We start from the raw sequence: 23237 nt of genomic DNA, 5'->3' as shown, positions 1-23237 counted from the left end.
TCGGGACGGGCCAGGGCCTCCCAAGGATCAGTCCGAGGACGGAGCCAGCTGCTGCCTCAGCAGTGAAATTGGAGGCAGGAGAAAATTGCAGATGAAGCCCCAAACAAAGCTGTCAGAAACATGGCTCCTGGCCCCAGGGGAGGGAAGGTGATATCCTCTGTGAGCCCAGCGTGAATCACAGAGCCAGGCCTGGCCAGTGGCTGTACTGCTGTTCCTGCTGGGGGTGGGGGGTGGCCCCGGTGGTCCCACTGGGCTGTTTCCTGCTGGAGGCTGTCAAAACACTCGATGCCACTGGTTAAACAGCCGGATTTGGGATGTGGTGGATTGCGAGGGCAGCTGCCGCTGGGGTCTGCTGCGGGAGATCAGTCTGCAGGGGCTTCCTCTGCACCCTGGGCAGCTGCCGATGGGTTTTACTTTGGCTTGATGGAAGGGACAGTGCCTGGCACCTGCCTGCCACCCCTTCCCTCTCTGGGCAGAGCAGGAGCCAGCCCTGGTGTGTGCTTGTGTCCCCAGTGGCCCTGCACTGCTGTGGGGTGCAGGCTGCCTGCTCTTGCTCAGAATCTGCCCCTCTGCTCTGTCCCTATGGATGCCACACAGTCACCACCCCCACTGCCAGGGGAGGGCTCAGAGCTGAGCCCCAGGACTGAGGGATTCCCTTTCCCAGCCTGCAGCTCCTTGGAGCCTGACATGGGTGGGGAGGATTTCTTGTCACAGCTTGCTGTGGTGGAGCCTGGTGCCAAGCTCCCCTGTCCCGTGTCCAGCTGCCCTGTGGGGCTGTGGGCACCTCCCTGCCCGCTGCCCATGCCCAGCTTTGGCAGTGAGATGTTCCCATCCCTGCTCTGGTCTGGGATGCTGGCAGGGAGCTGAACTGCTCCTCCTCTTCCCCATGCCTTCAAGCACCGAGTTCCCTGGCCCAGTGTTGCATGGCTGGAAAGCACAACCCAGCTGGTCCATGATGCCGTGGTCTCTGCTCATCCATTATTTCAGGCTGCACCTGCCTCAGGGAGACATTAGGTCAAAATGTTCTCTGTTCCTTGCCCGGGTGAGGGACTGGGTTTGCTCCTGGGTACTTCAGAGAATCCCCTGTCCCGCTGGCCAAGGGCTTGGCATTTATAAATTTCTAATTCTATTTATTTATTTAATATAAAAATGATATATATTTATTCTACACACAAATTTTATATATATTTATATTATTTTAGCCATTTATTTATTTTATTCATTTATGTTATCTATTTATTTTAAATATATAAACATATTTATTCTATATATAATTGTATATATTTATTTAGATTTATTTTATCCATTTATTTATTTATATAAATATATGTTATCCATATCCATTTATACCCATTTATGTATTTTTATATCTTATTTATATTTTGGGGAGGGGCTGGTGAGGCACCTCTTTTTGCTCCCATGTCTTGTGGGCAGTTTTGCTCTGGTGGGCTCTGGGGCTGCACGGTCTCCTGCCCAGGTCAGGTTGTTGTTTCCCCAGTGGCACTGGAGTGCACTGGGAGGCTGCCAGCACGCTGGCTCTAGGGCAGCCTTATCTCCAGGATGGGCACCCCGCAGTGGTGCTGGGGTGGAGGTGGGACATGGGCACCTTGCAGGGGCTCCTGCGAAAGGGAGAGAGCCTCTGGGTGGGACTTGCTGAGCTGGGGGGAAGGGGAGGCTCAGTGCTGGGGTGCAGAGCTGGGTTAGGGTTAGGGGAGGAGTGTCCATCTGCCCCCATCAGACCTGGGGGATTGTTGTGCTTTGCAGGGTCAGGCTGATGGCCTGGCCGGCCCAGGGTCTGCTGGTGAATGATGGTTTCCTTTGACTCCCTATTAATGGCCATGCTGCTGCTGAGGCTGGTTTTGGGGCTGTTCAGCATGGCTGGAGGGGAGTTGGGGCCCTGCTTGCTGGGGCATGTGTCCCATTGTATGTTCTGTCACACGTGTGTTTCCCCCCCAGTGGGGTTTGGTGACCCTGCACCCTTTACAGGTGACTGTGCTGGCTCTGTTGTGTGCAGACATCCCCGTGCTGGTCCCCTTGGGCTGATCCCAGGCTGGGCTGAGGCACTCACAGGGGTGAAGCTGGAGTCCAGGGAGACCCCAAACTGGACTGGCTCTGCTCCCCTCTCCCCTGCATCTCCTGGGCCCTGCTGGTCCCTGCCACGGGCTGGGTGTCCCTGCTGCTGGCCCGTGCGTGTCCCTCAGCCTGCCATGGTCCCAGCACGGAGCAGATGGTGCAGCTCAGCCTCGTGCTCCTGCCAGAGCTAATGAGCAGCACATGCTGCCTGCCACGGCCTGATTTAAAGGTTTCCCTAAGCCTGGGAAAGTCTGGAGTGGTGGATTAGGGGGAGCCCAGGGGGCTGTGGGGTGTGAGGCAGGCTTGCCCTGCGCAGGAGCAGGCTGGGTGGTGTTGGGGTGGGTTCCTTGGGGCATGGATGTAGAGGCATGTCCCCCTTTGGGCTGTGCCCAGTGGGGCTCTGGGTGCACCCAGCTCTGTGGGGTGTCCAGGCTGCCCAGGAGCTCTGTCTTGGCCCAGTGCTGATCCAGTTGGGCTTGCTGTGGCTCCCTGCCTTGGCGGGGGCACAGTGGCACAGGGGGCTCTGTGCTGTGCCTGCTGCTCTGGGAGGTGCCTGGCTATATCTCTTAATTGGACTGTTTGCTGACCAGACCTGGCAGTCTCCAGGGAGCCTGATTCAATTTTCTCTGATTGCTAAGCCACTTCCCTGCCGTGGTAATTAAATGCTGAACTTTGTCTTGGTTTGTGTCCAGTATAACCTGTGTGCAGAGAGGCAGCCCTTGGCAGCCAGCCCTCTCCCTAGCCCCCATGCTCAGGGAGAATGGGGCTGGGAGATCCTTTCCCAGGCAAGGGGAAGATTCTCCTATGGGATCTGGGCCTGGGCAGCCCCATCCATGCTTGAGGTCTGGGAAAACCTGGAGCACTTTGTTCTGATCCTACCCTGGGGAGCTGCTTGGCCAAGCTGAGAGCCCCACACAGCTCCTCACCTGCTGGCTCTCTGGTGCCCATGAGATGTCCTGGGACAGCGTTGGAGGATGAGAGAGCTGCTGCTCCTGGCTGCCCTGGGCTGATGGTGGGATCACGGGGCAGCAGGCTTGGGGCAGAGCAGGGTGAAGCTGGGGAGCAGAGAGGACAGCAGGGCTGGCAGGGGCTGTGTGCAGGCCTGGGCTGCTGGGCAGCTGCTCCTGCAGCTCTGATGCTGAGGGGGCTGGAGCCACTGGGAGCAGAGCTGGGGCCATGGGAGGAGCGGGGATGGGAGCAGGGCAAGCACAGGGGGGATGGGGATGGGGATGGGAGTGGGGTGAATGCAGGGCCATGTGGGGAGGGGAAGTGGGGTGAATGCAGGTGGTGTGGGGCGAGCACAGGTGATGTAGGAGCAGAGACAGGAGCAGAATGAGTGCAGGCAGTGTGGAGAGAGGAGCCAGGTGCTGTCTGGGCTTGCCCAGCCCACCTGTCCTGACAGGCTCACAGAGCTGGGCTGTGCCCCTGGTGGGCTCTGCAGCTCCAGCTCTGCCAGCCCACAACAGCTGATGCTGAGCCTGGGTGAGGGGCAGTGCCTCAGCAGCCTTGCAGTGGGCAGCCTTGTCCCTCTGCGGACAAGGTGCACAAGAGGTGGTGGCTATGAGCATCTGGGGCCTGGCACAGAGAGGGAAAATCCCATGGAGCTCTTCCACCTATCACTCTCCAGCTCTCTGGCTCTTCTCCCTGCACAGCCAGCCCTTCCTGGCTGGCAGCCTCCTTGGGAGGGAAGAGGAACAGCTCTTTGTAGGGTCTGCAGGCAGCCTGCAGAGAGGTCTTGGAGGGACAGGAGCTTTTTGTGATCCCCCAGTCTGTGGGCAGCTGCCCTACAGCCCCCCGACAGCACTGGGAAATGTTGTAGGGTGTGTGTCCTCAGGCTCCCTGGGAGGTGCAGCAGCCCCTGTGTGTCATGGGTGATCCTGGGTGATGGATCTGGGTCCCTCTGCCCCTGCACCAGGGCAGCTGTGTCTCAGCAGGGTGGTGTGGCCTGCTGTGTGCCCACAGGCAGTTTGGTGGGGTGAGGTGGGGTGGGGCTCTCATGGCTCTGGCTCTGTGCTGGAGGGCTGTGGGAGTGTGCTGTCGTGGCTTTGGCAGAGTGCTGGGGGCCAAAGGATGCTCCGAGCCCCTTGGGGCTGCCGTGGTGCTGGGCTGGGAGACAGGAAGCTGAGACATTTGGCTGAGGAGGACATGAACCCAGCAGTCCACGTCAGCCAAGCTGTGCTTTCCCATGCAAGGAGACAGCCTCCCTTCAGAGTGCAGGAGGCTGGGGCTGCCATGGTGTGTGCAGCCTTCACTGGGGATACTGGCAGGGCCCAGCTGACCCCATCCCTGTGCCTCTTGTAGGGCTTGAGATGCTGGCATGGGCAGATCCCTCCCAGGAAGCTGTGCCTGCTGGGATCAGGGACCCCCAGGCTGACCCTGCCTGTGGAGCTGCCTCCCAGTGCCCACCTGGCACTGGGCTCACAGCCCCTCCTGCACTCCCCCAAGCCTGGCATAGGGCAGCAGTGCAGAACAGCTCACCCTTTGTGCCTGCCCAAGCTCCTGTGCCTCAGCTCCTGCCCCTCGGGTAGCAGGACCCTGTCCCCGCCCTCCTCCCAGATGCTCGGTGTCCGTGGCAGCCCAGCCATGGAGACAGCGCTTTCAGAGCCTGCCAGCCTGGCAGGGATGGCAAGGGGAGCAGTGGAGACGCTCCAGCCGGGCTGCCCTTTGTGTGTGTCCCTGCGTGCCTTGTGCTGATGGCTTTGGATGCTGCTGCTGATCAGGCTCCTGCTGGGACGCCCCCGTGTCATCGCCCCAGCGGGAGCTGCTGGCTGGGGAGGGATGTTCTGCACCCCTGCCTGCCCCTCTGAGTGTCCATCCGTCCTTCCACCTCCTGCCTGCTGCACTGCCTGCCTGGGAAGGTTTTCTTGGCAGGAGTGTTTGGCTGGGACTGTGCAGCTCTGTCCTGGCTCTCTGTTCCTTGTCACCATCCAGGCAGGGAGCTGAGGGGTTGATGTGGTCCTGGTCCTGCTGGCTTTCTCCTTCCTGGGGTGCCTGTGCTGAGCCTGGCATGTTCGTGTGGGCAGCAGGGAGAGGAGCACTGAGCAAGCTGCTGGCCTCAGGGCAGGCTGTGTCCTCCCCGTGTCAGCTTTGGGCAGAGGGGGTCACCAGGGCCAGCGTGGGGCTGGCTGGCCACAGACCTTCAGGGAGAGCTGGGACTCCTGCCCAGCTGGGGGGTGGAAGACTCCTGGTGAACTGCTGGGTAATTTTGGTTGCCACTTAACAGCTAGGTTGCTAATGGTCACATAATCTGTGTCATGGGCTCTCAGGAGGGCAGCAAGGCTCTCAGTGGGTGTCCCAGTCCTGCAGGCCAGGGCACCCCAATGCATTTGGCTCTGCTGTGGGCCCCATTGGCTGGCACAAGCTGTCCTCAGGGCTGGTGGATCATGACCAGGTGTGGAGCAGGTTGACTGGCAGGTGAGGGAGCAGCTCCGTCGTTCACAGGTTTGACCCTGACAGCATCACACCCAGTCCTTCTGGACCTGTGAGCAGACAGCATGTGGCCAGGACCTTTCTTGGTAGTGGTAGGGACAAGGAGTGCCAGAACACACTCAGATGGTGACTTTATGGCCACTAAAGTTGCTCATCTCTGTTGGAGAACATGGGAAGCTCAGGCAGAGGATGGCAAGCACTGTGACCTCTGCAGCTTTACCAGCTGGGGTTGAGAACAGGGCCAAGGAGAAACCTGGGCTGGTGCTGTAGGGGATTGTCATGTTTGGCTGGAAAGCTGCTGGCAGGAGAGGACCTGGGGCATGCTGGTCAGTGGTGGCTGACCATGAGCCCAGGTGTGCCCAGGTGCCCAAGAAGGCCAATGGCACTTGGTTTGTACCAGCCATAGGACCAGGGCAGTGCCCATCCCTCTGAGTTGGGCACTGCAGAGGCACCTCCAGTCCTGAAGAACCCTGACAAGAAGGACATTGAGGGGCTGGAGCATGTACAGAGAAGGGAACGGTGCTGGGGAAGGGTCTGGATCACCAGGAGGAGCTGGGGGGAGCTCAACCTAGAGAAAAGGCGGCTCAGGGGGGACCTTTTGGCTCTGCACAGTTCCCTGACAGGAGGGGCAGCCAGGTGGGGGTTGAGCTGTGCTCCAGGTAAGGTGACAGGACAAGGGAAATGGCCTCAAGTTATCTTGGGGAGGTTTAGGTTGAATATTAGGAAAAATTTCCTCCTTAATAGGGTGGTCAGGCACAGGCTGCACAGGGCAGTGGTGGAGTTGCCATCCCCTGAGGGTGTTCAAAGTATGTGTGGGTGTGGCACTTGGGGACATGGTTTAGTGGTGAGCATGGCAGAGCTGGGGGAATGGTTGGGCTTGGTGATCTTCGAGGGTGTTTTCAACCTAACCAATTCCATGATTCTGCGTTTGGAGGTGTCATGGTGCATGGGCATGGCTTGGAACTACACATGGAAGGAGCACCTCCCTACCCCAACCAGGGTCTCACATTGCCCAGTTCCCAGCCTGGTGGGATTCCTGAGAGGGCAGGGGTGCAACAGTGCTGCAGGAGAGCTGGGGCTGTTGGACACTGGGGAGCAGGAGGAGCTGCACTGGCCTAGAGGAACCCTCTGATTTGTCTCCTGGTGGCTGCATGAGGCCCCCAAGATGCTTTATGATGTCTCTGTGCTTTCTCACGTGAGTTTTGGCAGCCTGTCCTTGCCCTCTTGCTGCACTCATCCCACTGGCATTGCAGAGTCTGTAGTGTTCTTCCACCAGCTGGCAGCGGCTCCCAGGGACATCCCTGGGTGAGGCTTGGCCAATTGCCTGAGGAGCAGGATCTCCCTGGGGGATTCCTGCATCTCCAGTGTCTCTCTGGCGCTGGGGAGATGGGACAGGGTGGCATGGGGGAGCACCCTGGGGACTAGCACATGGCTCCTTCCCAGCCCCACAGGTCCCCTGGCTGGGACAGCCAGGGTGAGGGATGGGTCTCTTGGGCGCTCGGAGCTGGCTGGGCAGCGAGGGGTGGGGAATGGCAGTGGGGCAGATGTTGGGTATGGGCACTGGCACAGCCCAGCGTGGCCAGGCTCAAAGTGGGTTCCTAAATGCCCTGTGGAAAATTCACGTGTGCACACCCTTCTAGCGCTGCTGCTCATGCTGGCCCAAACCCCTCTTGCAGGTATTTAACCCCCTGGGAGGAGTGGAGAGACAAAGAAATGTTTTGCTGAAAACCTGCTCTCGTTTTTCCTGAGAGGGGGAAAATTCCCAAACGCATTGTGGCTCCAGTTGGTTTGTCTGCCCATTCCCTGGGGCTGCAGTTGCTGTTCATGTCTAGGGCGGGGATGGGGGAAGCACATCATCTTGCTCCAAAAGTAATTAAAGTCAGGGATAATTTTTCTGGAGGAGGGTGGAACCCTGGGAAGGCGACAGGAACGAGTCTGGGACGGAGCACATCAGAAGCTGCTTTTTATTGTGGCTGCTGAGCTAAATATATCCGCAGAGGCACAGAGCAGTTCCCACGTGTCTGCTGCGTGGGGTGAGGGGTGCAGGGTGCTTGGCACTGCCTGCCCTGCCAGGGGCACCCTGTGCCCCCAAACACAGCCCAGGGCCCTCCTGCGCCTTGCTCCTGGCTGTGTGAGGATCAGACACTCACGAAACTGTGTCAGGGTGGGTTCAGGTTGGATGTCAGGAAAGGTTCTTCCCCAGAGGGTGCTGGCACTGCCCAGGCTCCCCAGGGAATGGGCACGGCCCCAAGGCTGCCAGAGCTCCAGGAGAGTTTGGACAGCGCTGCCAGGGATGCCCAGGGTGGGATTTGGGGGTGTCTGTGCAGGGCAGGGGTTGGACTGGATGATCCTGGTGGGTCCCTGCCGGGCCAGGAGATTGCTGATTCTGAGTCCCAGTGCACACAGCGGCTGCTCAGGTCTCGATGCGGCTTGCCAGGGATGTGGTTTGAAGGAATTAATAGCTGTGTTTATGGAGCACCCGGGGACGGGAGCTGTGCAGTCATTAGCACTAATGAGAGCTATCTGCACGGCGTTTGGCTCCAAACTCCGTTCTCCACGAGTCCCCTGGGAGCCCCCAGCTTCCTGCAGCCGGTGCATCACCGCAGGCAGAGCTGGGCAGCCCTGCCGAGGAGCAGTGACACAGTGTGTGTGCAGAGGAGCAGTGACACAGTGTGTGTGCAGAGGGGCAGTGACACAGTGTGTGTGCAGAGGAGCAGTGACACAGTGTGTGTGCAGAGGAGCAGTGACACAGTGTGTGTGCAGCCCAGCAGAGGGGCAGTGACACAGTGTGTGTGCAGAGGGGCAGTGACACAGTGTGTGTGCAGAGGGGCAGTGACACAGTGTGTGTGCAGCCCTGCAGAGCAGTGACACAGTGTGTGTGCAGCCCTGCAGAGCAGTGACACAGTGTGTGTGCAGAGGGGCAGTGACACAGTGTGTGTGCAGAGGAGCAGTGACACAGTGTGTGTGCAGCCCTGCCGAGGAGCAGTGACACAGTGTGTGTGCAGAGGAGCAGTGACACAGTGTGTGTGCAGAGGAGCAGTGACACAGTGTGTGTGCAGAGGAGCAGTGACACAGTGTGTGTGCAGCCCTGCAGAGCAGTGACACAGTGTGTGTGCAGCCCAGCAGAGCAGTGACACAGTGTGTGTGCAGAGGAGCAGTGACACAGTGTGTGTGCAGAGGAGCAGTGACACAGTGTGTGTGCAGCCCTGCCGAGGAGCAGTGACACAGTGTGTGTGCAGAGGAGCAGTGACACAGTGTGTGTGCAGCCCTGCCGAGGAGCAGTGACACAGTGTGTGTGCAGAGGAGCAGTGACACAGTGTGTGTGCAGAGGAGCAGTGACACAGTGTGTGTGCAGCCCTGCCGAGGAGCAGTGACACAGTGTGTGTGCAGTGGAGCAGTGACACAGTGTGTGTGCAGCCCTGCCGAGGAGCAGTGACACAGTGTGTGTGCAGTGGAGCAGTGACACAGTGTGTGTGCAGAGGGGCAGTGACACAGTGTGTGTGCAGCCCTGCAGAGCAGTGACACAGTGTGTGTGCAGCCCAGCAGAGCAGTGACACAGTGTGTGTGCAGAGGAGCAGTGACACAGTGTGTGTGCAGAGGAGCAGTGACACAGTGTGTGTGCAGCCCTGCCGAGGAGCAGTGACACAGTGTGTGTGCAGTGGAGCAGTGACACAGTGTGTGTGCAGCCCTGCAGAGGGGCAGTGACACAGTGTGTGTGCAGAGGAGCAGTGACACAGTGTGTGTGCAGAGGAGCAGTGACACAGTGTGTGTGCAGTGGAGCAGTGACACAGTGTGTGTGCAGAGGGGCAGTGACACAGTGTGTGTGCAGCCCAGCAGAGCAGTGACACAGTGTGTGTGCAGCCCAGCAGAGCAGTGACACAGTGTGTGTGCAGAGGAGCAGTGACACAGTGTGTGTGCAGAGGGGCAGTGACACAGTGTGTGTGCAGTGGAGCAGTGACACAGTGTGTGTGCAGAGGGGCAGTGACACAGTGTGTGTGCAGCCCAGCAGAGCAGTGACACAGTGTGTGTGCAGAGGAGCAGTGACACAGTGTGTGTGCAGCCCTGCCGAGGAGCAGTGACACAGTGTGTGTGCAGTGGAGCAGTGACACAGTGTGTGTGCAGCCCTGCAGAGGGGCAGTGTCTGTGCACAGGGGCAGTGTGTGTGCAGGTCCAGCTCTGCTCCCACATTCCCAGGCAGGGGTTGAGTGCAGTGGGTGGGATGTGATGGGTGGGTCAAACTCTGTCTGAGCCAGGAGCCAGCTCAGCCTCGCCTGTCCCAGTCCCAGTGACGAGTCCAAGGCTGGGGACAGCTTTTGGGCTGGGTGGTGCTTTGCTTCAAACGGTGAGGGCTGTCTTCTCTTGTGGTGGTTTGCATTTTGCATTTCAAGCCTTTGTAGCTGCGGTTTGATGTGTCTGCGTCGGAGCGAGCGGGGCTGTGCTGGCCTGGCTGCCCTGACTCTGCCAGGCTGGGGCTGATCCGGTGCCACAGCCCCTGTCTGTGCCCAGCCCTGCCAGGGGCATCAGGGTGAATGAGCCAGCACAGCCGTGAGGGGCTGGTGGGCTGGGGCAGTCCTAGGTGCAGGCTCTGTGGGCCCAGCCCTGCCTGTCACCTCACTCATGGAGGTGCCTGGTGGTGTTTCTGGGGTGTGTCACCCTCTGTTCTCAGCTGCAAACAGTTCAGGCTTATGGCTGGCTGCAGGAGCTGAAGCATCCCCTGCCCTGTATGCTCTGTGCTACAGGCAGAGGTGCTTTCTGTCCCCTGCCTGCGTTAGCCACGTTTCCAGCAGGGGTTGTAGAATGTCCTGAGCTGGAAGAGATCCACAGAGTTCAGCTCCTGGTCCTGTGCAGGACACCCCAACAATCCCACTCTGTGCCTGAGAGTGTTGTCCAAACACTTCTGGAGCTCTGGCAGCCTCGGGGCTGTGCCCATTCCCTGGGGAGCCTGGGCAGTGCCAGCACCTCTTTTTCTAATACCCAGTCCTGGCACAGCTCCAGCTGTTGCACTGGGTCCTGTCACTGTCACAGAGAGCAGAGATCGGAGCTGCTCCTCGTGAGGAAGCTGCAGACCTCGATAGATCTGACCTCAGGCTGCTTTTGTCCAGTCTGAAGAAGCCAAGTGACCTCAACTGCTTCTCATGTGGTTCCTCAAGGCCCTTCACCATTCTCATGTCCCCCCTCTGCACACTCCCTGATACCTTTCTGTCCTTCTTACACTGTGGTGCCCCAAACTGCACCCAGCACTCGAGGTGAGGCTGCAGCAGTGCAGAGCAGTGGGGAGCAGTCTTTTCCCCCTGGTTGTGCTGGACTAGTTACACCTGGGAGCTGGCTCACCGGATGGGCTGTGCTCTCATCCTCAGGGCCAGGCTGGTGTCCCCCAGGCCTGTGCTGCCCTCAGCCTGCTTCTCTTCCGTTAGGATCCGTCCACAGCTGCCCAAAGAGAAGATAGAAGGATGTCACATCTGTACCTCGGTGACCCCTGGCGAGCCCCAGGTGCTGCTGGGCAAGGACAAGGCCTTCACCTACGACTTTGTCTTTGACCTGGACACGTGGCAGGAGAGGATCTACACGACGTGCATGGGGAAGCTCATCGAGGGCTGCTTCGAGGGCTACAATGCCACTGTGCTGGCCTACGGGCAGGTGCGGGCTCTGCCCTCAGAGCTGGGCTCTCCAGGGATGCTGCAGAGGCACCTGGGCAGGTTGAGGAAGGTGGAGGGTGTGTGAGATCCTGGGTGTGGAGAGAAAAGAGTTGTCCCTGGTTGGGTGAGAGCTGGGGGAAGGGGTGGCCTTTGGTGGGAGGAGGGGGTGGCAGGGCTGGGAGTGTGGGAGCTGATGTGTCACTGGGGGTCACCGTGCGTGGCTCAGCAAGGGAGCCTAAAGTAGCAGAGGGAAAATGTGGGGTGCATTGGGCAGAGCTGAGCCTGGGAGGGCCCAGCCAGCTCCCCTCCCTGTCTCTGCACAGACTGGAGCAGGGAAGACCTACACCATGGGCACTGGCTTCGACATGAACATCTCAGAGGAGGAGCAGGGCATCATCCCGCGGGCCATCAGCCACCTCTTCAGTGGCATCGAGGAGCGCAGGCGGGCGGCGCAGAGCCAGGGCGTGGCAGCACCCGAGTTCAAAGTCAGCGCCCAGTTCCTGGAGGTGGGTGGGTAATGGGAGGTCTGGGGACACCATGGCCCTGCCCTGCTCTTGGTCCTGTGCCTTGGGCTCCTCAGGATCTCCTGACTGGCTCCTGAGAGAGCTGTACCATGTGACAAGTGTGGGACTGGGGATGTGCTGGTGCAATGGGGACTCAAAGCACCTACATGGCTACAAACTGGGTGGAGGGAGCTCCCACCACGGGAAAGGGTCTTATGGCTTGGTCCCCTGGGGATCCAGGGGCTCTGGGCTGTCTTACCCCTGTCTGAGCTCAAGGATAGCCTGCTGCCTTGGGCCAGAGTTCCCAGTGAAACAGGAGGAGAAGAAAGTGCCACTCTTGGGGAGGTTTGGGGAAGGATTGTGCTATTTTCCATGTCCTTTGTTGCATCTCTGGTCTTGAGAATGCATCCTCTCCTGCCTCTGCCCAGGCTTCTCCTGTTCAAAACCTCTTCTTTTAACTGTTTCATTCCCTGGAGAAGTTTGTCCTGGGAAGTACATGGACCTTGTGTGTTGGCAGCGTTTTTCCTGGGGGTTGCTCCTGGGCTGAAAAGGCGAAGAGGTGCAAGGGAACTGTTTTAAGGCCCCAGTGAGAAAGCACAGTGAGGTGCTGAGCAAAGCTGAGCTCCCGAGCAAGCTGCATCTGGTTGAGGTTTTGAGAGGAGATGGGCAGGGAGGGGCCCTGTGCTGTGATCTTCCCTTCTGGTGGCTTTGTTGGCCATCACATCTGGGTGTCTTCAAATGTTGATGGCTTGGAGAGGGCCCAAAGTCACTTCCATGCTGGAGAAATCCTTCCTACTTATGTCTCTATCTGCAGAGCCCTTGTTAACTCTGTGGTGCTGTTGTGTCCTCCCATTCCCATCACTTGGCCTATCCAAGCTCCTGGTTGCCTGCCCAGTTGTGCTCAGTTCGTGGGGCTTCTCTTTAGGGATCCTTTGTGCTGGGATGGAAATGGGGACAGTTTCTCTGCCTGTCCCGAAGTCCTGTGTGGCTAAAGCAGCACATGGCCATGCCAGGCACTGGTCACCAACCCTGCTGTCCTGGCAGAGGCACAGGACTTGTTCTGGCTGATCCCTGTCTTGTGACTGCTCCTGGGAACACATTCTGGGAGCAGGTTTAAACCTTTGAGGAACCTGGTGGCACCAGGGGCAGCCAGGGACGGATTAGTCTGATCCCTTGTGCTGGCCAGGAACCTGCAATCCTTGGGTGACTCAGCCCTCTGCACTGGGCTGTGGGTGCAAGAGGTGACATTGAATGGTGGCAGCTGGGGGACAGTTGGGCAGGGGTGTCCCTCCACCCCAGGCTGAGAGGGGCTGCAGGGTTAGGGTATGGATGGAGTCAGCTCTGGGGCAGCAGGGTTTTCCTGCTTGTTCAGCACTCCCTGGTCCCCCTTAACCCCATTCCACCTGACAGAGATGACTTTGAGCTGTGGTGAGAGTGGGGTTTCACTGGCTCGTGTGGCCAGGGGAGCCAGGAAGGTCAGGGGGATGTGTAGCTCCTGGGCATCTGCTCAGTGGAGCTGCTTGTGTGCACCAGGAACTGGACAGCTTTGGGCAGCAGAGACCAACCCAAAGCTCAGAGCTTTGCATGGCAAGCTCTGGAGCACCAGTCTGATGAGGAGTGCCTGAGGGAATTGGAGGGGCTCAGCCTGGAGAAGAGGAGGTTCAGAGGGACCTTCTTTCTCTCTACAGCTTCCTGACAGGAGGCTGGGGTGGGATGGGGGTTGAGCTCTACTCCCAGGGACAAGGAACAGGAAGAGAGGAAACAGCCTCAAGTTGTGCCAGCTGAGGGTTAGATTGGATATTAGGAAAATTTTCTTCCCTGAAGTTGTGGTCTGGCATTGGCACAGGCTGCCCAGGGCAGAGGTGGAGTCCCCATCCCTGGAAGTGATCAGAAGACGTGCGGGTGTGGCATTTGGGGACATGGTTTAGTGGTGAACATGGCAGTGCTGGGGTGAATGGTTGGACTCAATGATCTTAGAGGGCTTTTTGAGTCTGAAGGATTCCATGATTCTGTGCTTGTGCCTCCTGTGGTACACATGCACACACCCAGGCTCCCTGCTCAGCCTTGCAGGCAGTGTGAGCACCATAGCTACGGGGGAGTGGCAGCAGGGTGCCAGAGGGCAGCTCCTGCCAGTCCTGCAGTGCCAGGCTTGAGCAGCCTCGTGCTTCCCCTGCTCACCCCACGCCCACTGCTGCCCTGCCCAGCTCTACAATGAGGAGATCCTGGACCTGTTTGACAGCACCCGCGACCCCGACGCACGCCACCGAAAATCCAACATCAAAATCCACGAGGATGCCAGTGGGAGCATCTACACCACGGGGGTCACATCACGCCTCATCAGCTCACAGGATGAGGTGGGTGCAGGACGGGCAGACACAGAGCAGGGGTGGCAGCTGGGTGCCCCTGGCCAGGGATGTGCTATGTGGGGACAGCTTGGTGGGGGGAGATCTCTCCCAGGATGGGAGTGCCGTCCTGGGGGTGTACTGGAAAAGGTCATTGTGTCCACAGAGCTGCACAGGGTCTGTCCTGACTCCCTAGAAGAGTGCTTTAAGGTTTCCTTCCCTGCCTGGTGTCATTGCAGCTGATCCAGTGCCTAAAACAAGGAGCTCTTTCCCGCACCACGGCCAGCACCCAGATGAACGTGCAGAGCTCCAGATCCCATGCCATCTTCACTATTCACCTGTGCCAGACCAGAGTGTGTGCCCGCCCAGAGCTGGTGAGATGTGGTCCTCATGGCCAGGCTGTTCTTGGGTTCCATACCCAGGTGGTGCATGAAGTTCCCTTGGGAAGGGGAGGGGGTTTGAAGTCTGGCAAAGAGAAGCAGGGATTTTTCTGTCTTCTTTCCAGTCATAGCCTGCATTAGGATTTAATTGTAGCTGAGGCTGAGCTGATCTGGGGCAGGATGGCTCAGAGCAAGCTGCTCTTGGGATGCTGTCCCCATCTCTGAGGGGCTGGGGAACGCTCAGGCTTGGCTGACATCTGGGAGAAGGCCAGGGAGCCTCTGCCTGCTCCAGGCTGGGGTGGTGACCCCTGGCGTGTCCCTGGCTGCAGGTGAATGAGGAGGTGAGCAGCCTTCTGGATGGATCCCAACCCGCTGCTGAGTACGAGACCTTGACAGCCAAGTTTCACTTTGTGGACCTGGCTGGCTCGGAGAGGCTGAAGCGGACGGGTGCCACTGGCGAGAGGGCGAAGGAGGGGATCTCCATCAACTGTGGGCTGGTAGGGCACCGAGCTGCACCGTTGGGCAGGGGGGGTGGCAGGGCAAGGCCTGCCGGGGAAGCCTCTGACGCTTCTGGGTCTTGCTTGGAGCTGCCCTGGGCTGTTGGGGTTCTGCTGTCGTGGCTGGGGTTTGGGCTGCCTGTGCCTGATGGCGAGAGCACGCACAGTGCCAGTGGTGGGAGCACAGCTCTGCTGCCAAAGGAGACTCGTGCTGTGGGGAGGGGTGCAGCTGGGCACAGGGGTGCAGCTCCCAGAAGGGTGAGATCTGCTAATCGGAGCTAAAAACCCACTCTGGGGCTTGATGCTTCTCAGTGCAGCATGGGAGAGAGGCACAGCCCAGGCTGAGGGAAGCACCATGCCTGCCCCCTGTGCAACCCAAAGCTGTGCTACAGTGCATACCCCGGAGGTGCTGCATCCTCAGCCAGGGCTGAATCTGGGGGGGCTTCCCTTTGTGTTGGTAGCTGGCCTTGGGGAATGTCATCAGTGCCCTTGGAGACCAGAGCAAGAAGGTCGTGCACGTGCCCTACCGTGACTCCAAGCTCACCCGCCTGCTGCAGGATTCCCTCGGGGGCAACAGGTAAGGGAGTCCCAGGTTGGGGGCGCAGCTTGGGCTGGGGGCTGCAGGGGCTGTCCCCCTGCCCATGTGGCTGAGGGGGCTCTGAGCTATGTCGGAGCTGTCCCAGGGCTCCAGTGGCTGCTTGGTGAGGAAGAGATGCCTTCTTCCAGGCTCGGCATGACTTTGCAGATGTAAAGATCAGCCTCAGGTGCAATTAGCAGCTTTGGCAGAATCAGCTGATACAAAACCTTCGTGAGCCCTCACAGATCTGGGACTTGGCAAGTGATGGTGCCCAGCATGGGATTGAATTCCCTGCCTCTTCTCCAAAGAGGGAGGCATTGAGGAAGGTCTGCCTTTCGCCAGTGCTGTGTGATGTGCTTGAGGGGTCTTGTGGCTGCTCTGGCTCTGGGAGGGATGAACCCAGTTCATACCTTGTTTTAAAACCCAGAAGGGCTCAGGATGGGCCTCCATCCAGGACGGGTGTCTGGGGGCACGTGGTCTGTGCTGAGTCCTGCGTCTCCACCTGCTGGGTTGCTGAGCTGTGCAGGGGCTGTCTTTCACCCTGCCCTTGCATCCCCAAGCCAAACCATCATGATTGCCTGCGTGAGCCCCTCTGACCGGGATTTCATGGAGACCCTGAACACGCTCAAGTACGCCAACCGGGCTCGCAACATCAAGAACAAGGTGGTGGTGAACCAGGACAAGACGAGCCAGCAGATCAGCGCCCTGCGGGCCGAGATCGCCCGGCTGCAGATGGAGCTGATGGAGTACAAGGCAGTGAGTGGTGCCGTGTCCTGCTCTACCCAGCAAGGGAACCGCATGCAGCCGGTTGTTCACTGCCCCCCAGTGGGATGGGGGAGAGAGCTGGGAGAGTAACAGGGAGAAAACTCCTTGGTTTAGATGCAGTTTAAGAAGTAAAGCAAACCGAGGAACTCATTCCCCATGTCCCATCACAGGGAGGTGTTCAGCCATCCCCAGTCCAGCAGAGCTCTGTCAGGTGTAACAGTGACTTGGGACAACACTCCAGGCATCCCGTTTCTTCTTCCTTCCCCCAGCTTTATATACTGAGCCTGACATCCTGTGGATTGGGATATCCCTGTGGTGAGTGGGGGACAGCTGTCCTGGCTGTGTCCCCCCAGCTCCTTGTGCACCCCTGCCCCCATGCTGGTGGGTCAGGGTGAGGGGTAGAACAGCTCCTGACTCAGCAGGAGCTAAATCATCCCTGTGGGATCAGTGCTGTTCTCAGCACAGATCCCAAACACAGCACCACACAAAAGCTGCTGTGAGGGAAATGAACTCTACCAAAGGCAAATCCAACTGATGGAGCAACCCTGATGAGGAGACAGAGAGAGGTGCAGAAAGACCCCTACTAGTGTTTGAGTTGGGGCAGGTTTAGTGGGACAGACCCTCCTGCCTGCCATCCCCTGCCCCCTGGCAGTAACTGCTAGGAGGAGTCAGGAGGCTTAAGAAACAGGGTCTCAGCTCCTGCCTGTCAAGGCAGGACCTTGGCCAGGTTTAGGGGGTGGTAAGGCAGGGAGAAGCCCTGAAGCCTCTCTCCCCATCTGCACGTTCAGCTCAGGCTTTCCTGGTCCCTGGATTTGTCCCTGCTCTCTGTCTGGGGTTGCCCCAGGGGTGCAGTGGTGGCTCTCGGTGCCCCAGCTTGCCCTGCCCTCAGGGGCTCCCCTGCTGTGCCCCCAGGGCAAGCGGGTGATCGGGGAGGATGGCGCAGAGGGCTACAGCGACCTGTTCCGGGAGAACGCCATGCTGCAGAAGGAGAACAGCGCCCTGCGCATGCGCGTCAAGGCCATGCAGGAGGCCATCGACGCCATCAACAGCAGGGTCACCTACCTCATGAGCCAGGAGGCCAACCTGATGCTGGCCAAAGCAGGTGGGGCTGAGCTGGTACGTGGCATGGTGGGCCAGCCCAGGCAGCAGCTGGGCCAGGGGCCGGGGTCCAGCAGTGTGTGCCTCTCCCCACCGGTGCCTCTGCGCTGCAGGTGACGGGAACGAAGCCATCGGCACCCTCATCCAGAACTACATCCGGGAGATCGAGGAGCTGAGGTGAGCGGGCACACAGCTGGGCAGTCTGGGCTCCTGCGGCCGGGGGCTGAGGCTGGGTGCCTCACACACACAGCTCAGTGCCTCCAGCGTTGCTGGGGTGGACTGTAAGCACTGCTGCCACACAGGGTTGAAGGAGGCCCAGCCTCGGTGCCAGGCAGAGCTTGGGCTATTGTTGTTCTTGGTGTGGGCATTGATGGAGGGGGAGGTCCTGTTTGAAGTGCCTGGGGTCTTCCAGGGACTGCTGCCTCCCAAAGGTGGATCCATCCCAGTCTCTTGCTTGATCCTGGTACCCTGTCTGGTAGCATTGTGGCTTTCTCACCCATCGTTAGGGGGAATGGCTTAGTAGTGACTCTGTGCCTGGCTCACACCATCTGAGTACAGAATCTTCAGTCTGTAGAAGATGCTGGGGAGACCCTAGAGCCCCTTCCAGTGCCTAAAGGAGGCTTATAAGAAAGAGGGAGAGTGCTGGATTAGGGTTTTTTTTTGTGGACAGATAGCGATAGCACAAGGGAAAATAGCTTTAAACTAAAAGTGGAGAGATTTGAATTAGAAGTTAGGAAGAAATTCTTGCCTATGAGGGTGGCGAGGCAGTGGCACAGTTTGCCCAAAGCAGCTGTGGTTATCCCATATCTGCAAATGTGTGGAGCTTGGAGCAACCTGGTCTAGTGGAAGGTGTCCCTGCCCCTTCCACAGCAGGAATAGAGAACGAGATGAGGTTTAAGGTCCCTTCCAGCCCAAACCACTGTGATTCTGAACCCAGGCAAGATCCCCCCCTGCAGGGCCAGCGGGGTGCCCCTGTTTGACTGTGCTGTTTGCACTCCCTAGGACAAAGCTCCTGGAGAGCGAGTCCATGAACGAGTCCCTGCGCCGCAGCCTCTCGCGGGTCTCTGCCCGGCCCCCGTTCCCCGTGGGCTCCTCGCCGGGCGCCGGCCTGGCCGGGCTCTGCAGCCCCGCCGCTCCCCTGGACACAGAGGCCTCCGACGTGCTCCGGCGGGCCAAGCAGGACCTGGAGCGCCTGAAGAAGAAAGAGCGGCGGCAGCAGAGGAAGAGGTGAGGGGAGGTGTTGGGAAGGGGGAGGCTGAGTCTGTCCCTCTGGGGTTGGGGCTCCTGCTTCCCCCGGCTCTGCTGCAGCCAGAGCCCACATGGCTGCGTTCCCCTCCCAGCCCTGCCCTGCCCTTGGTCTCCTGTTCCCCATCAGGTAATTCCAGAAGCTGCTTTCCCCAAAGGTCAAAAGCCAGGGGGAGGGTGGCCCAGCAGAGCCTGTTTCTGGCCTCTCTCATGCTGGGACTGACCAGCCCCCCTCTGTTCCCCCAGCCCAGAGAAGGAGGCGTTTAAGAAGCGGCAGAAGCTGCAGCAGGACAATGGGGAGGAGACTGATGAGAACGAGGGGGAAGAGGTGAGTGGGCATCGTGCTCATGCTGTGGGGGTGTCTGGGTGGTGGAGCACTGAAATTGCCACTCATGGAATCACGCTCAGCCTGGCCCTGAAGCAGGCTGGAAGGGTCGCTTTGCTGAGGACTCCATGCTGGGGCAGGGCAGAAGCTGGGTACTCCCCAGTCAGCCTGGATGTAGAATGAGGAGTCCACATTTTTGGGGGCTTGATCTCAATCAGCATAGATGAAGAGGGGTCAGCTGGGAAGGGATGAATGGGTCAAATTGCTGTTCCTCCCCCTCTGTGCTGGGGGTCCAGAAATGGTGCTGCAGCCCCTGGGCATCCTGTGTGGGAGGCTGAGTCTCACTTGGGGGGCTGTGGCCCATTGCTGTAGGGTGAGCTCAGGTTTGGAGGAAGAAGAAGCTGTGGGGAAAAGGACAGACCATCCTGCTGGCTGAGATTAGCCACTCATCTCTTAGGAGGAGGAAGAACAGGATGAGAGTGGCTGTGAGGAAGAGGATGGGCGCGAGGATGAAGATGAGGACTCGGGCAGTGAAGAGAGCCTGGTGGACTCAGACTCGGATGCAGAGGAGAAGGGTAAAGTGGAGATCTGTGTGCAGCCATGGGCATGGAGGGGCACTTGCTGGTATCTCTGGCAATGAGCTCTGCTCTTGGGGAGGCAGAGCTCACCATGCCCCGACCAAGTCTGCTCTGCAGGACTTGGAAGAGCCCCAGGGTTGCCACAGTGCTCTTTGGGTGCTGCTGCTCCCCAGCAGTGGGGGTTCCCATCAGCTCCTCTGCCCTCTCTGTGTGCTATGACTCAGTGGAGCCATGCAAGTGATGCTCCCCATGCCTCCCAGCCTGACTTTCTCCTCTGCCTCCAGCTGTGAATTTCCAGGCCGACCTGGCGGATCTGACCTGTGAGATTGAGATCAAGCAGAAGCTGATTGATGAGCTGGAGAACAGCCAGCGGCGTTTGCAGACCCTCAAGCACCAGTATGAGGAGAAGCTGATCCTACTGCAGAACAAGATTCGGGACACGCAGCTGGAGCGGGACCGGGTCCTGCAAAACCTCAGTGAGAACTGCCTCACCCTTGGGATCCCATTCCAGACCCCAGTTCCAGCTCAAGCCCAGTTAACTCTAAGTCAAAGCATCCACCTCTTGCTCTGGTAGAGCTTTGTCATCCCCCTGCTTCTCCTTGAATCCCTGGCACCCCCAAGACTCTGCTTGTCTCGCCATGGGAGCAGCATCAGTCAGCTGCACAGCTCTGGACCCTGCTGGGGTTGCAGAAGGATGGCAAAGCCTCTTCCAGCCTTAAGCACCACTTCATGAGCTGGGGGGACTCCTGGAGAAACTGAGGGGCTAAAGAGCCAGTGGTGAGGCTGATCTCCAGGGTTAAATAGGGCAGGGTCACCCCTGTGTGTGGCTGTGTGTCCCAGTCTGCAGCTCTGCTCAGGCCAGCCGCTGTATCTCCACTCTGTGCTGAGCTCTTCCAGCGGGTATTCCCAGACAGACCCCAGTTCCTGATGGGTGAGGGGGGCTCTGATGGGACGGGGAGGGACGCAGTGCTTGGTGCCTCAGGCAGGTATGTGGGTACGGGAGGATCCCGGGGTGCGTGGCCGGTGCGAGCTCTCTCCCCACCCACCAGGCACCATGGAGTGCTACACAGAGGAGAAAGCCAACAAGATCAAGGCAGACTATGAGAAGCGGCTGAAGGAGATGAACCGGGACCTGCAGAAGCTGCAGGCAGCCCAGAAGGAGCACGCTCGCCTGCTCAAGAACCAGTCCCGCTACGAGCGGGAGCTGCGGAAGCTGCAGGCAGAAGTGGCCGAGATGAAGAAGGCAAAGGTACCTGGATGCGCCGGGGCAGGGAGGAATCCCGGACAAGGCCGGCTCCCCGCTTGGAGCAATGTTTTGCACTCTGGTGGCAAGTGCAGGGTGCTGTCTGCTGGGAGGGTGGGTGGCCCGGGGCGGTGGCACAGCGGCCCCTCCTTGCAGGTGGCGCTGATGAAGCAGATGAGGGAAGAGCAGCAGCGGCGCCGGCTGGCCGAGACCAAGAGGAACCGGGAGATCGCGCAGCTCAAGAAGGAGCAGCGCCGGCAGGAGGTCAGAGCCTGGCTTGCCACGTGCAGGGGGCTGGTCTGGCTGGGGAGGGGGTGTTTGTGCTGCTCTGGCGCTCCAGGTGCTCACAGATATCGTGAAGCTTGGTGAAACCTCGCTGGAGCCTGCCCAGTCCTAGCAGAGCACAGCTGCATGAACGGCTCCCGAAGGCTTCCCACTGCTCCTGGTGGAGTTGTGGGGGATGCTGTGGGAGGGGGGAACATGCACCCAGAGCCAGCTCAAGGCTGGGAGCCTGCTCGTTGTTAGAATCAGGAGTGAGACTGTGCCAAAGGGAGCACTGGGACTGCGACCACATCTGGGCTGAACCTCAGGGTGTCTTTTTCTTTCTTGCTCATGCAGTTCCAGATCAGGGCTCTGGAATCTCAGAAGCGACAGCAGGAAATAGTGCTGCGGAGGAAAACCCAGGAGGTGAGGAAAGGGGGTTTCTTCCACATAGCCCCCAGTTTCCACGGGGGTCTGGGCCCCAGTGCTTGGCTTGGAGAAATCCCATCTTTCAGACAGAGCTGGTTTTGGGAATGGGGTCCCCAAAAGGCAGGGAGAGGTTTTATGGCTCAGGAACCAGGTGGGAAATGGATGCAGGCAGCAGCAGAGTTCCCCATCCCAAGCAGCAGAGCCTGGTGGCAGGGTTAGGCTATGAGGGAGGAGAGGGAACCCCACGAGGCACAAATGTCCCTGGGCTTTGCTGCTCTCGGACCTGTGGGGACCTGGGGGCAATGCCAATGGGTTTAGGCTGGGTGGGGCTGCCCAGCTGACACCATGTCTTCTGTCCCTCCTGCGGGCAGGTGTCAGCACTGCGCCGTCTGGCCAAGCCCATGTCAGACCGGGTGGCAGGCAGGACGAGCCAGAAGCCGGCCATGATGGACTCGGGCGCGGAGGTCTCGGCCAGCACCACCTCCTCCGAGCCCGAGTCTGGCGCTCGCTCCGTCTCCAGCATTGTGCGCCAGTGGAACAGGAAAATCAACAACTTTCTGGGAGACCCCTCATCCTCCATTAATGGGGCTCGGCCTGCCAGGTCAGGGCAGGGGCTGGGTGATAGGGGGTGAGACATGCCAGGGACCCCATGCCTGGCTTTTGGTGGGTGGTGGAGATTGAAGGGTGGCTGCTTAGTCTCCACTTGAGCCATATTAAGTCAGTGATCCTGTGATAAGCTGTGCTGGCAGAGTGTGACTGTCACCTGGGCTTGAGCTCAAAGCTGGCCTTCCATGAGGATTAAATGCTGTGGCACAAACCCTGCTGGACTCATCTCTTGTCCAGCTTTGCTAGGAGGAAAAGCTGGGCAATGTGGAGACAACACAGATGCATCCTCTGTCTCTGGCCAGCCAGATCCCGGATGCTGGGCCGAGCCTAGCTCTCCAGCATGGTGTGGCCATCTGCCTATATGCCTGTTCTTCCCTCTGGCTGTAGGAAGAAGTTCCCCAAGAAGGGGACGAGCCAGACCTTCAGCAAAGCTGCTCGCCTCAAGTGGCAGTCCCTGGAGCGGCGCATCTTCGACATTGTCATGCAGAGAATGACCATCGTCAACCTAGAGGCAGACATGGAGAGGCTCATCAAGGTGGCTGTAGCACTGGGGACAGAGAGGACTGGGTGCTGGGTGCAGGACAGGGAGATGGCCATGTCGACAGTGCTAATCCCCCTTCCCTTTTCCCCCAGAAACGTGAGGAGCTGTCACTGCTGCAGGAGGCGTTGCTGGGCAAGCGGGCAAAGCTGCAGGCAGAGAGCCCCAAGGAGCAGAAGGGTCTGCAAGAGCTGAACGAGGAGATTGAGGTGCTGGGGGCCAACATTGACTATATCAACGACAGCATTTCAGACTGCCAGGCCACCATCATGCAGATTGAGGAGACCAAGGTGGGCAGAAGGAGGACTTGGTCTGGCTGGCGGGGAGAAAATGAGAGCATCCCTCTGTGGAAAGAGAATCCTTGGGTGCAGCCAGCTGGGGTTGGGCTCTGCTCAGAGGACCCAGAGTCCTCTGAGCTGTTAGTGTTGGTGGTGCTTCACCCACACAGTCACTTCTCATTAGGTGATTAATTACAGAGAGGAGTTCTGGCAGGTCCTTGCATGTCCATGCATAGGCCGATGGTGTCCTGCTGTCCTGGAATTGTAGGGAGCTGCAGCCCCCATTTGCCCATGGGGCTGGTGGTCACTTGTACCCATGGTTGTTGCTTCATGCACTGGAAACATCCCAGGAGGACTGGATTTTTCCCAGCAGAAACCATCTAGGTCTTTTGTCCAGTTGTGATACTGGGCATGTCACTGGGCAGCTCCCAACT

The 23237-nt window shown here is 59.0% G+C and overlaps 1 protein-coding gene across 4 annotated transcripts in view; it reads left to right on the top strand.

The window, feature by feature from the left end:
• KIF21B (kinesin family member 21B) overlaps window positions 1-23237 on the top strand; it is a 51662-nt gene that overhangs the window by 5340 nt on the left and 23085 nt on the right. For all 4 annotated transcript variants that reach the window (XR_005259765.1, XR_005259764.1, XM_038162485.1 and 1 more), the window contains exons 2-20: window positions 10917-11139; window positions 11462-11644; window positions 13846-13995; window positions 14223-14357; window positions 14693-14860; window positions 15322-15437; window positions 15998-16193; window positions 17115-17304; window positions 17414-17477; window positions 18303-18527; window positions 18792-18873; window positions 19328-19445; window positions 19733-19924; window positions 20498-20697; window positions 20848-20955; window positions 21310-21378; window positions 21753-21982; window positions 22375-22522; window positions 22621-22815. Coding sequence is in view for 2 of the 4 variants with exons in the window: in XM_038162485.1 (XP_038018413.1) it covers window positions 10917-11139; window positions 11462-11644; window positions 13846-13995; window positions 14223-14357; window positions 14693-14860; window positions 15322-15437; window positions 15998-16193; window positions 17115-17304; window positions 17414-17477; window positions 18303-18527; window positions 18792-18873; window positions 19328-19445; window positions 19733-19924; window positions 20498-20697; window positions 20848-20955; window positions 21310-21378; window positions 21753-21982; window positions 22375-22522; window positions 22621-22815 (2992 nt within the window). In the remaining 2 variants the exon portion in view is untranslated. The remainder of the gene's footprint in view (window positions 1-10916; window positions 11140-11461; window positions 11645-13845; window positions 13996-14222; window positions 14358-14692; window positions 14861-15321; window positions 15438-15997; window positions 16194-17114; window positions 17305-17413; window positions 17478-18302; window positions 18528-18791; window positions 18874-19327; window positions 19446-19732; window positions 19925-20497; window positions 20698-20847; window positions 20956-21309; window positions 21379-21752; window positions 21983-22374; window positions 22523-22620; window positions 22816-23237) is intronic.

This window comes from Motacilla alba, chromosome 26 (assembly GCF_015832195.1).
Source record: "Motacilla alba alba isolate MOTALB_02 chromosome 26, Motacilla_alba_V1.0_pri, whole genome shotgun sequence".
NCBI lineage: Eukaryota > Metazoa > Chordata > Aves > Passeriformes > Motacillidae > Motacilla > Motacilla alba.
This window is presented reverse-complemented; position numbering and strand designations above follow the sequence as displayed.